The 13,637-nt window shown below is 41.2% G+C and overlaps 1 protein-coding gene across 3 annotated transcripts in view; it reads right to left on the bottom strand.

The window, feature by feature from the left end:
• MIGA1 (mitoguardin 1) overlaps positions 1–13,637 on the bottom strand; it is a 65,669-nt gene that overhangs the window by 8,460 nt on the left and 43,572 nt on the right. For all 3 annotated transcript variants that reach the window (XM_075936323.2, XM_006129576.5, XM_006129577.5), the window contains exons 9-13: positions 4,140–4,258; positions 3,044–3,116; positions 2,200–2,286; positions 1,928–2,026; positions 1,481–1,615 (exon numbers count right to left, since the gene is read on the bottom strand). In XM_075936323.2, coding sequence (XP_075792438.1) covers positions 1,481–1,615; positions 1,928–2,026; positions 2,200–2,286; positions 3,044–3,116; positions 4,140–4,258 — 513 coding nt within the window. The remainder of the gene's footprint in view (positions 1–1,480; positions 1,616–1,927; positions 2,027–2,199; positions 2,287–3,043; positions 3,117–4,139; positions 4,259–13,637) is intronic.

Raw genomic sequence — 13,637 nt, 5'->3', positions numbered from 1 at the left:
TCTACACAAGGAAACTGACTATTTAAAAAAAAAGTATGTTATATGATCTTGCATTTGATGACCAGTTATTTATTTCTTTAATTTTAATGCAGTGACACTATAAGTTCAAACATAAAATGTTATCTGTTGTGAACAGCTCCTTTTACTATCAGATCATGTTTCTTATGTTTAAATAAAAAAATGAAATTGTGTGTTATTTCCCAGCAAGTTCCCATTTTGCATTAGCGTCAAATGGTATTTGACTTACGAAGCCCCCAACTGTTTTTCACAATATAACTTTAGCAACTCTTAAATTCAGCCTCGCTGATACCCAGTATGTTGTGTTCCAAAATGTGTGTATCCCAAAACTGTAACTATTTCAGATTTTAAGTAGCAGCATATGAACACATGGTAATGGCCTTTTTCACTTTAAGAAAGAGCATACTTGAAATAGTTGTGCATACAGCTATGGAGTTTTGTCCAAATATGGATCTGAGCAATATAACATACTGATGGCAAAACTAGGCTCCTATTCGCCACAGCACATAACAGAATTCTGATGGAATGTGATGCTAACTTCAATACCACGTGGAAACTTGCTACTCACAAAAACACAACTTTACCACATACGTTACAAAAAATATGTGGCTTACCTTTTTTTCTGTAGAAGAAATAGTTGAAAGATAAAAAAATAAAAAAGGAAAGCCAGCAGTTTATAGTTCTAAATAGATGCAATGACAGCAACACTATCTATGAACAATTGGTCATACCACAATGCCTTCCTTCAAACATGTATGGAGAAGCCTGGTTATTATTATGAACATTTTCTAGCAAGCAAAACAGGCCAATGTACCTATGAGAAAACCTAAAACAGGTTTCTGAAAATGTTATGGAAGTTTGAGTCTTTGTATATTTTTATAATTTCTGTTACTTTTCCATACCTGACCAGTACAATTCTGGGATATGAACAAATACATTTCCCCCATAAATCAGTAGCCTTCTTTCAAATGTGGCGAACATATACAGCAGCCTTGTAAAAGTCTACTCACCAAGGAAAATAATTATTTATGCCAAGTGAGTACAACATTTATTCCGTTATAATTGATTATTATGGCAAAAGGTTGGCAAGTAAGTTTGATACATTTTAAATTAAGATTTTGCAAAGCTGACACCTTGTAGTAGATTTTCCTCAGGAGTATTTTAGGACTGAACTATGGATGGAAATGGAATTACCTTTGACATAAAGAGAAAAATCTCCCTAGATCAGAGTAGAATCCACTTGTAGGCTAATATGACGAATCTTATCTTGTTTGTAACCCATGGATAAAAAGGATGAATTCAGATGCTACAGATGCTGTTATCCTAATCTTTAAGAGTAAAATAGGTACCTAATCCCAAGAGTATGCCTATTTAAAGTTTTAGAAAGGAATGTTGAAACTAATTTTATGTTTCCTATTGGTTGCAATAATAAGAATCATAAGAAATTTAAAAAAACACTCACAGTTTCTTTAAAGGAGGAATTTAGCCAGCGGTTGTTTACTACGTTCTGTATAGATGTGGGTGGATTCTCTAAATCTTCAAAGGAATCCAATAATATAAAGTCCAGAACAATGTCGTAAAAATTTAGATTTTTCACCTGTAGTCAGTTAAAACAAGATTAAAATAACTTCTCTATCAAAGCTGGAACAGAGCATAAACCAGCATTCCAAACTCTAATGTTTATTGAACATTAAAAAGCATTTTTCGAATGGAAAAAAACTGACATTGCAACTCAGTGGTACAGAGATTTAAAAAGAAGAGGAAGCACATTTCTCTAAATCACCTGAAGTATAAAAAAAAGCAGCTGCATTTTCCATACTTATGAATAAAGAAAAATGTTGAGAATGAAAACAGATTGTGTAATACAGTCAAATAAAGGAAAAACAACACTACAAAAATCCAAACTTACCCCCCTGGCAGCAAGTTCCATTTCAGTATTAGCCCAGTGGTCTGTTTGCTCTAAAAAATTTATCATTTCATCAAAGACCTCTTCAAATTTCTTTGGATTCTGTGGAATTAAGAGTCATGTTTCCTAGTAAGCTTACTTGTTTCACTTCTAAATGCTTAAAAGGCACTTTTTTTAAATGTGCCCACAGAATAATCATGATTAACTCTATGACCAGGAAAATTAATTTTGATTACTATGACTACACTAAAATAACTGTAAAAAAAGGAATTTACCTTTCGAGCTCTCACAATTAAAGCAGACAATATTTTTCTTCCGCTCTCAGCAAGAAATATTCTGTTAGCTGTTTCTGAAAGAATTACCTGGAAAATTTTCCATGCAATACAGATCTGTAAGTTCACAACTTATTTATAAAGGGAATTGCACTAAATAAAGCTATTTGTTTCTTTTAGTTAAAAGAAACAAAGAGATGCTGGATATCAACACAGTATGCAAGTATAACAGGAAGCAAAAATTCCCAGGACACTCAAAAAGATGTGTCTCCCATCCAGTGTTCCCTCTAAACTGCACAGGTTCACAAGCAATTTATCAGCTTTGCCTAGTCAGAGGCTCAGAGCTCCCTGTGTGGAGGTGACGGACTGGGTGGGACTGATTAATCACCTATGAAGCTGTGCTGCCACGCACTTAGAGGGAACACTGCTTCCATCCAATGATACACATCATTGTCAAAGAGGCCATTCATTTTGTCTTAATAAATTGGCCCCAATTCAGAAAGCTACTTAAGCAAGTCCTTTAAATTGTAGGCTCAATTGTAGGCTGAATACAACAACACTGTTAAGTAGATAAAACATTACTCAAGAAGCTTTAAAATAACGAAAAAACCCTCAAAGTTCACAGTACTCAAAAAAATATTCCTTCAGTGAGCTCAATGTGAAACAATAATATGCTGCTCATAAACAGCATTCAACAATGACAATGTAACTGTTTCACTAAAAGTAGATCACTGCAGAAGTAGGGTAAGACCAAAAGCTTTTAGCTTAGGACTAATTCTTCTACATTTTAGTTACACAGAGAGGATGTGTGAGTGACAGCATGGATATAACATAGATAACCATTTACCTGAAAAGCCTGTCGAATACAGTGAAGCTTAGCAAGAAAATCACTGTCTCCTAAACACTCCAGCATTTCAGTCCTACATAAAAGGGAAAAAAATGTTGTAAACTACATTTAAAAAACAGAAGCATACCAGAATTTGACTAGGATTTATTAAGAAATAGCATTCATTACTCTGGGGTTAGGGCATTAAATGCAGTATTATGTAGAGCAGCGTTCCCAACCGCCAGTCTGCGGACTTGTGGCGGGCTGCAAACCCTGGCTTGCTGGGCCTCAGCACATTGCCAGTCCATGTCCCCAGTTGCTAATGATGGGGGTCCCTAGAACGTGCGCACCTGGGTGTATACAAAAAAAATTCTCTGCCCGCCCACTTCCCCACGCAGCAGTACGGTAAGTGGTGTGGCTGGAAGCTGGGTGTGCTATGCCTGGAGCTGGGGCTGAGGCGAGGCTCTCTCTACTGGGGCAACCTCACTGTGGCTCCAGTTCCAGCTCTGGCAGCTGTTACATGGCCTGGCTGGCAGGGCTGCATGATGGGCAGCTGCGGTGATCAGCCAAGGCCAAGAGCTGCATGAAGAACGGCTGCCCCAGCTGCTACGACAGAGCATCACATAGAGGGTGGCTGCCCCAGCCACTGGGGCTGAGCGCCATATAGAGGGTGACTGTCCCAGCAGCGCATGATGGGTGGCTGTCCCTGCAACTCCTTTCTCCTCCCTTCCAGCTTAGTGGAACCTCCCCCTGGCTTCCAACTGCTCCCAGCCAGCATGCACATGCATTATTAAGTGTATGATTTTTTTAAGGTGGAAAGCGAATACGTTGGGAGGGAAATAATAAAAATATCCATTACAATGACATGTATTGTGTGCATCTAGATGCAATGTAAAGTAACATATGACCTCTTAAAATTACCATAATGAATATGAAGATATGCAAATAAATTCATTACAATGATGAATATGCAAGTATTTCAGTGCTGGTCCGCCAACATTTTTTGAATCAGTTTGCCGGTACATGGTATAAAAAAAGGTTGGGAACCACTGATGTAGAGTATTTAGCTTATGCCTTTGCTTCTCTTGGAAATTAATTATTATACATCAATCAATACCTTAATATTCTGGAATAAATTTTGCCCTCTTCTGCTAAGTGCATAGCTTCTTCATATAATGGACAATGGCAAAGAGACTCTAAACCACAGGTATTTCGGAACTCCTTATGTTCAGTAAGCTGAAAGACATTTTTTGTTAAAGCTTAGTAACTAAATTGCTAAATTACTAAAACCAACACACCATCATTGAACACCGTGGATTTTAATATGAAAGCTAAATTTTAGATTTGGGCTTCTGAAGAGTTAAATTGTAGATCAGACTCAGATTAGTTTGTTTTCAATTTGAATACTTAAAAACCCACAACAGGGTTTGTTGAAATGAAATGTCTCGCTGCCGGTCATGAAGAATAAATTGATGAGGCACTAAAAGGAGGAAGAGAGTAACATCATAAAGAAAGCTGCGAATGGTTGTCAAAAAAAAATCACTGTCATTTTCCTAGTAAACGTGGCTGTTCATTACTAAACCAGATTTCCTATGAAGACATTACAATCCAGTGTTTACTCTGGGTGCCAAAAAAAAGGGGGGGGGGGGGGCTCTTCTCTATCTACAGTTTCTAATATTTGAGTTTAAACCTTTGGCTGACACTACTACAGAAATCCATCATTACCCATGCACAAATTATTAAAGAAAACAATATTTAAACCCTTCAAAAACATTAATATAAAGCATCCAATGTTAGGAATACCAGATTTTTTCGCTCTTTGTAGCTGTGGCTAGTAGGTGAAACAGTTACCATTTCCATTACAAATATTACATCATTCTTATTATCTATCCAAAAACGTTTAAAGGCCCACATTTTTCCATTTAGTAAATGGAACACACATTCAAATGATCTCAATAAAATTTACTTTACAATATTACTGCAGATCAGCTAAAAGGCATTCTGTACAGCTAGCTATCAAAACCCTAATTTAGAAGTGTCTGAAATAAAACTTTTACAACAATTAAAATATACGCTGTTTTTAACATAGTTATGTCACTGTCTTCTACATATATTCAAAGTAAGACAAATAACTGATACAATGTTTCTTTCAAATACAGTCTCTCCTTAACATTAAGGTTAAGAAAAGAAATTATGGGCATATTTTTCCTCATCACTGGGAATATTTCTATCTAAGTGGTGGCAAGAAAAGTTCTCCAGGCACATTAATCAAAAAAATATACTTCTGAATGGGCCTTTTCTGTGGGCCTCACTGGAGCAAACCCCAGTGAATACAATGGCCAGACTTATGGCCTTAATTCAGAAAAGCTCTTAAGCATGTGTTTAAATTCCACTGATTTCAATGGGACTTAGCGTGTATAAGCATGGAGAGAGACGCTTTCCTGAACTTGGTTCTAAAGCAAGACTGGGTACTTAATAGACTAAGTGAAGAATAAAAACTTTTTAAAATTGATAAGAATGTACATAGAGCAATTTACAAGTAATTAAACTAGCATGAAAATTTACATTTCTGTCTTGAGAGTTTTAAATCTTTGTTCTGTCTTGTTTATTTGCTGGCCCAGCAGAATGGACTAGGATAAACTGACTTCCTGAAATAGATCTGCAGCTGTGAAAATGTATCAGATTTAAGTTGTGATACTAGTTAACAATAGCATCATATTCATAGTAACAAAATAGTTTAAAACGTGTTTAGAGGATTTAGAGTGTTATTCTCTAAAGTTATTGTGTTTAAATTAAGAAAGCAACAAGTTCTTTCATGTGAAGCTTGTCAAATGTATGCTTTAGAAATAGTAAGTAACATTGTAGCTGATTAGTGGTGGTAAAAATAAACAGATGTTATAGTATTTTTTCATATTTGAGATATAAACATACCTTTTGTACAAGTTTTCCCAGTAGTTTCAGAATAAGGAAAAAAATCTTACTTCATATAGAATCTGTTTTCCAGTTACCGTCTACAGTGTTTATAGAAAACTTTTTCAAACTTACAATATATTCAAACAGAAGCATATAGTAGTACACAATAAATCGAAGCACAAAGCCAAAGTTACCTATTACAGCTACATAAGTTAGTTATTACAGCTACAGAGTATATATATTTTACTCAATGGTCTATAATGGAGAATTAAGACCTGAAATGCCCTAGTCAGAGTAACAGTAGCATTTTCACTTTCCTGAATATGAAAAATAAAACATGGCACTTTCATAGAAAAGAAAATATATTAGTTTAAAAATACTCCTAATAGTGCAACTGCAGCAATTTATCCTTTTTCTGTAAAAATTTTCATCTAAATTATAAAAACTATCCAAATCAAAAGGAAATAAATCTAGTAATAAATCAAATAAAATTTGTGACAATTATTTAATCTATAAAACGTAGAAGCTAGTGTACTAATGAACATTCAGTTCTTTCATAAAACTAGAGGACAATAAAAAGAGGTGTTTTACCTCTAGAGTGGCTCAGTTTTTAGCAGGAGGATTTCTAGAAGCAGTTGGAGAACTTTAAAAAACCAAAGGCTGTCCATGCACCCCAGTGGTCTCAGAGATTAGAAGATTCATCTGGACAGGCAAGGGAGAGAGGGGCTCTCTGGCTTCATGAAGGGTCACCCCTCATCTTTCTAATGGGTGCCCAGCTTCCTCATGGGTTTGGATGTGGGGCATCCTAGATAGCTGGGTTGTTTAAAGAGTGCAACGGAAGCTCATATGGTCCTATACGTACAAGAATGTGGCATATTAGCCCTATTCCCCTGATTGGGCTCCATTACATGACCAGAAAAAAACAGCTCCTATTCTCCCATCCTGAGGTTAGGACCAGGGTTTTTTGGGTCTAGTGTGTGCTAATTGCTTTTTTTAGGACTGACAAGGACTCCCCCCCCCCCCCCCCATTGTTAAGCCTGGCCTGGGCTATTTTTGACTTTCCCATGGCAGCTCAAGAACTTAATAGGCAAGGTAGAAGGCAAAGGTAAAATTAAAGTTGTTGCAACTTGACAGGTGTCTGGTGCAGATACTTGATCAGCAGGGAGTCTTCTAAACTGGAATCTGAAGTGCAGCTAGAAGTAGGGACATTAACCTAAATAAACACATTTTAAACATGTAACCACTGAAAAGTTCAGCGGTTACATGTTTACATGCTGGGTGCAGAGACAGGTGGGAGCTGGCTCCCTGTGAACACTGGCTCCTGCCTGCTTTCCCCTGCCTGTGCTGCTCTGTATGACACAGAGGCAGCAACATGGTGTGTGTGTGTGTGTGTGTGTGTGTGTGTGGTGTGTACACACTCCACGGGAGCCAGTACACAGAAGGATCTGGCTTTTAAGCGCGTATCAGCTCCCACCAGCCCAATCCCGTGCTGCCAGCTGCTGCTGGGGGGGGAAGAGGGAAGAGGTAGCTCCCTGCACATACAGCAGAGGCAGCAGCACACATGGGAGTGGGAGGGCTGCATGTAACCATGAAGGTTAACTGATGAGCCCGCGCTCCTCAGTTAACCGTGTATATGAATACACATTCACACCCCTAGTTGGAAGAAGCAGCTAGGGACAAGGCTAGGGTTCCTACTGTATGGTGCAGTAAGGAGACAACTTTCTTCCCCAGCCCCTGGAGGACAGCAATGGGTAGGACTAGCTGTGGAGAGGTCAGGGGAGATGGGTAGAACCCTGCACAGATACAAAATTTGTACCCACATCTGCATTTGTGTCCACAAAAGTGAGCTGTGGATATCAGCTGCAGATATAAAACAGATATCTGCAGATGTGCAGGGCTTTAGAGATGGGGACTGACTGCAGCCCTCCACCAGGTCGAACAGATTATGAAAGGAAGGATGATCTGCAGACAATTCCGTCATAAAACTACTCTCAGAATGCAAACAGTCAGAAACACTGAAGCTCTAACATGTATCCTTCACATCCACATCTGATACAGTGGAGATAAATCTTGCCACAAAGGGTCAGATACTACAGTGTTGGGCACCAGTACAAAATTTAAACAGAATTAGTAACATATAGAGCATGGAATGTTTCTTAAAAAAAACCTCCCAAGCTAGTACCAAAGGGAGCACTAACTCCATAATTTGTAACTCCCTGAGGCACACTACGTCCAAGATTTTAAAAAGACATATTCATAGCTTTGCCAAAAATTCCTATGAAACTGACTCTTACAAACTTCTTCAACAAGAGAATGTCTAGTTCAGGATGATTAGTAAGATTAATTACGATCAAAGTAAACACGATGACACAACAGTTTTGTCTTGTAAAGAAATGGAACAAAAAGGAGGATATATACCAGTTACAGACAACAGTGAGGTTAAGTAGACTCCATACCCAGGTTCAGAATGTAGAAATTTGTGGTTTATTTCAACATCCCTGAAGAACACAACCTACTCCTTGGGGATCACAATTCTCTACCGATAGCTAAAATACACGGAAGTAATAATTGTTCATTTGCCTATACCTACAGCAAACTGCCTCATTTATTTTTAATGGCTTTCTCTTCCCAGAGTAAAGACAAGCTTAGGATAATCCAACAGACAAGATGGCTGCCTTGTTGAATAGTTTGGAAATAAAGCTTTTTATTTTTAAAAAATCTGTGTGTGTGTAAATACATCCTTTTTTTAAAAGGGAGAGAGAGAGAAATAATTCACATTAACATAGTGATTCTTCACCCCTCTCTTGTGGCTAGACCATGTGAAGATATTGAGCATGCTACTGCCACTAAACTAACACACCAAATCCTTTAGCTCAAGCTGTGAAGGTCACATTTTTAGATCTAGAAGTCCTGAAGTCAAACCTGACATGTGACGAGACCAGGGGATTGTACCAAATGGGATTGGTTTCCCAAAACTGAGATGCCTGAAAGGTAAAGCTTTTCAGAGATTTAATAGTTTATTATTTTAGAACTGAGGCCTTTTTATTAGCAACTTCAGCTCGCAGCAACTTTTTTATTAGCAACTTCCAGTTTGCATCTGCACCTCACTGGTATAGGATGAAAACTTGACCAACTGTGGCTCAGGTTAAGATAGACCAGTGTTTCTCAACCTTTTTTTTTCTTTTTTATAAAGTACCCCCTTTTTTAAAAAAAATGTATAAGTAGCCCCAGTATCTACAGTTTTCAGACACACAATTGTCTGTTGCAACACGTTTGTTTAAACAACTTAATCATAGCCAGGTGGGTGATGAATTTTTTGGGTGTAGAAAGGAGAAAAACACTGTAAAACTTAAAACAAAAATTCAGTTTTCTCCAAATTTCAGTTGTGTTGATGTACCCCCCAGACTTCTCTTGAGTACCTGTAAAGGTACTTGTAGCACTGGTTGAGAAACACTGAGAAAGACCATTGCCTTCCCCCAGGTTAGTGGCTGGGAATATGGCAATTCGGGTTTCAACCTACAGCTCTGATGTTCCAGACCCTCAAAAGACTATCAAAATCCTCTTGCAGCTTGATATGTAGAGGAGGCAAGTTCTGATATCTCAAAAGAAAGACTGAAAACACCATTTGTACACTTCATAGTCAATTTTAAAACATCTAAGGGCCTTCATCACCTTCCTCTCTAGTGTATTCATCTAAATATGTTTCTCATTTACCTGGTCTCCAGCAAGGAGACTTATACATTAACAATCAGAAACCATTTGACTCATGTTGAGTAGTCCTTTATTGAAGTTTTGTTTATAGTGTGCACTCTTTATTTGTGGGATTACTTAACATGCCATTGAACTAGAATTAGCCCCAGAAACAACTACTTCTAAATGAGAAAAAGGGAGTTACTCACCTCGTGCAGTAACGAGTGTTCTTCGAGATGTGTGTCCCCGTGGGTGCTCCACTCTAGGTGAAGGGTCGCCCTGAGCCGCAGATTGGAGCTTTGCAAAGCAGTTTTCCCCCTGTTGAGCCACGCATGCTCAGAAGGCGTCTCGAGCCCTTCCCGCCCTCTGCAGCACGCGGCTCAACCCCCTCTCTTTCAGTTCCTCATCTCCGCCCGAGTAATTTAGACTCCGTGCAGAGGGGAGGAAGGGAGGGTCGTGGAGCACCCACGGGGACACACATCTCGAAGAACACTCGTTACTGCACGAGGTGAGTGAGTAACTCCCTTTTCTTCTTCGAGTAGTGTCCCCGTGGGTGCTCCACTCTAGGTGACTATCAAGCAGTATTCAACATATGGCTGGAGGGAGCCGGAGTCAATGTTTAGCGGTGGTAGAGAGCACCGCTGTAGCTACTGCTGAGTCATGTCTAAGTTGCGGTAGGATTGCATAACGTCTGGCAAAGGTGTGGTCTGAAGACCACGTTGCTGCTCGGTAAATATCCTTTAAGGGGACATTGTTCAAAAAGGCTGTAGAAGCGGCCGTGGCTCGAGTGGAATGCGCTCTTGGTGGGCACTGTAGTGGCTTATTGCCCAAGGTATGACACTTGACTATGCATGTGGAGATCCATTTTAAGATTCGTTGTGATGACAGAGGTGTTCCCTTAGAACGCTCAGCGATGGATATAAAAAGTCTTTCGGATTTACGAAATGGTTTTGTTCTTTCCAGGAAGAAGGCGAGAGCCCTCCGAATGTCCAGGGTATGCAGAGTGGCGTCCTTCTGTGATGCATGCGGTTTCGGGAAAAAGGTAGGTAGTACGATCGGTTCATTTACATGGAATTCTGTACAGACCTTTGGCAGGAATGTTGGGTGAGGTCTAAGTATGACCCTGTCCTTTGTAAAAACCATTAATGCCCCAATTTCACTCACCCGTCTGACGGACGTGATAGCTAATAAGAAGCAGACTTTCATAAAGAGAAAGGGGAGTGGTACTGTAGCCAGAGGCTTGAAAGGAGGTCCGGTGAGTTGGTGGAGAACAAGATTTAGGTCCCATAAGGGGGGTGGTGCCTTACGGGGTGAGTATACGTTGTGGAGCCCTTTAAGGAATCTCTTAGTGATAGGATGGGCAAATATGGAGAAGCCATCAATGAAGGTATGGAACGCTGTTATTGCAGAAAGATGGACTCTTTAAGAAGAAATTGACAGACCTGACACTTTAAGGTCTAGAATGTAGTCCAAAATTGTATTTAATGGGGCGACACGGGGTTCTACCTTGGTTCGCTGGCACCAGAGGGAGAATCGAGTCCATTTTGGTAGGTAAGTTTTTCGAGTGGATTGTCTCCTACTGTGGAGGAGGATGTCTTTCACTTGTTGGGAACAGTGATTTTCTATCTCCGAGAACCAGAGAGCAGCCAAGCCTGAAGGTGTAGGGTGTGGAGCTGTGGGTGCAGTATCGTTCCATTGCTCTGAGATATCAGGTCTACACGGTGAGGTAGCAGGTAAGGAGGGTGAACCGCTAGCCTGTGCAGGTACGGGTACCAAGTTTGGCGGGGCCATGATGGGGCTATCAGGATGACTAGGGCTCCGTCTCTGCAGATCTTGCGTAAGGTTTTCGGGATTAATGGTATGGGGGGGAAGGCATAGTGAAGGGGGGCTGTCCATTTGATTAGAAAGGCATCCCCTAGGGAATGTTTGCCAAGTCCTGCGCGTGAGCAGAACTGGGGGCATTTGGCGTTCTGGGTAGATGCAAAAAGGTCTATGGATGGCCATCCCCATTAGTTGAAGATTGAGTTTGCGACCTCTGTGTGTAACTCCCACTCGTGATCCGAGGTGAAGTTGCGGCTGAGTGAATCTGCTCTGGTGTTGTTCACCCCGGGCAGGTAGGATGCTACCAGGGTGACATGGTTGCGGATGCATGAGTTCCACAGGCGGATAGCCTCTGCACAGAGGGAGCGGGCGCAGGCTCCGCCTTGCCTGTTTATATAGAACATTGTGCAGATGTTGTCCGTTAGAATGCGGACCGTCTCATTGGCAATGTTGGGGGCGAAGTGTGCGCAGGCATTCCTTACTGCCCGCAGTTCGAGGAGGTTGATGTGTAGTCGTGCCTCGGATGGGGACCACCTTCCCTGAACCCCTTGATTGTTCATATGTGCTCCCCAGCCAAGGAGGGAAGCATCTGTGGTAATCTGTATAGTGGGTTCGATCTGTTGGAATGGAACACCTGTAAGGAGGTTGTTCGGTATAGTCCACCACCTTAAGGATGCAAGAACATCTGGTGGAATAGTCACCGTCTTGTTGAGGGAGTGTCGTGACGGTATGTATACACTTGCTATCCAGAGTTGGAAGCATCGGAAATGCAGACTAGCATGGTGGACGACGTAGGTGGTGGAAGCCATGTGGCCCATTAGTCGGAGACAAGTAAGAGCTGTAGTGGTAAGAGTTGTAAACATTACGCTTATAATTTCTTGCATAGTTATGAAACGTTGTCGAGGTAGGTATGCTCGGGCTGTGATTGAGTCCAGGCGTGCCCCAATGAACTCTATATTTTGAACTGGGTGCAGTGTTGATTTGTTTTCGTTGAGTAGAAGGCCTAGACGATTGAGGAGGGATGTGGTCGTACTTATCATGGAGGCGGTTTCGTCCTGTGTCGAGCCCTTTAAAAGGCAGTCGTCTAGGTAGGGGAATATGATGACATTTTGGCGTCTGAGGTACGCAGCGACAACTGCTAGTACCTTTGAAAATACCCTCGGAGCTGAGGAGAGGCCGAAGGGGAGGACATTGTATTGGAAATGATCCTGGCCGAGAGTAAAGCGTAGATAGCGTCTGTGGGCGGGATGGATAGTTACATGGAAATACGCATCTTGTAGGTCGAGGGCTGCGAACCAGTCCCCTTGATCTAGCGCAGGAATGATTGTTGTAAGTGTGACCATTTTGAAGCGTTGTTTCTTGAGAAACCTGTTCAGTTTGCGGAGGTCTAATATTGGCCTCCAGCCCCCCGTTTTTTGCCTCGATCAAGAAATAGTTCGAGTAAAACCCTTTCCCGTGAAACTCTACTGGTACTCTTTCTATGGCTCCGATTGAAAGGAGGCGATCGATCTCTTGTTTTAGTAGAGTCTGGTGAGAGGGGTCCCTGAAAAGGGACGGGGTAGAGGGAAGGGTAGGTGGGGTAGTGGTAAATGGGATAGTGTATCCTACTCGAATTATGTCTAGAACCCAGCGGTCCGATGTTATGGATTCCCATTGTGGGAGGAACGGCCGCAAACGGTGGGTAAACAGATGGCCATGTTGCGTTATTGCTAGATCGTGAGGGAGGTATTGCAGACCCTCGACCACGACTTCAAATTTGCTGCTTGGAGGACTGGGTAGTTGGTGGGCGGCCTTGATTAGGTCGCCATCTCTGAGGTCGTTGCCTTGGCCTAGTGTCCTCATAGGGTCTCTGTGGTCGGTTGTATTGCCCATATCTGTAACGATTGTACGTGTTATATGGGGTGTATCGTCTGCGTTTGAAAGGCGGTGTATACATGCCTAGTGTGCGAAGTGTGGTCTTCGAGTTCTTACTGTTACGTAGCATTTCGTCTGTAGAAGTTGCAAATAATTTTTGTTTATCAAATGGTAAGTCTTCTACTTTGGGCTGAAGTTCTTGGGGAACTCCAGATGACTGTAGCCAGGAAGTTCTGCGCATGACTATCGCCGTAGCTGTAGTTCTAGCTGCTGTGTCAGCAACGTCCATTGCCGTTTGGAGGGCAGTGCGAGCGATGGTATGGCCTTCGTGGACTAT

This window comes from Pelodiscus sinensis, chromosome 9, assembly GCF_052426305.1.
Source record: "Pelodiscus sinensis isolate ZL-2025 chromosome 9, ASM5242630v1, whole genome shotgun sequence".
NCBI classification, from domain to species: Eukaryota; Metazoa; Chordata; order Testudines; family Trionychidae; genus Pelodiscus; species Pelodiscus sinensis.
This window is presented reverse-complemented; position numbering and strand designations above follow the sequence as displayed.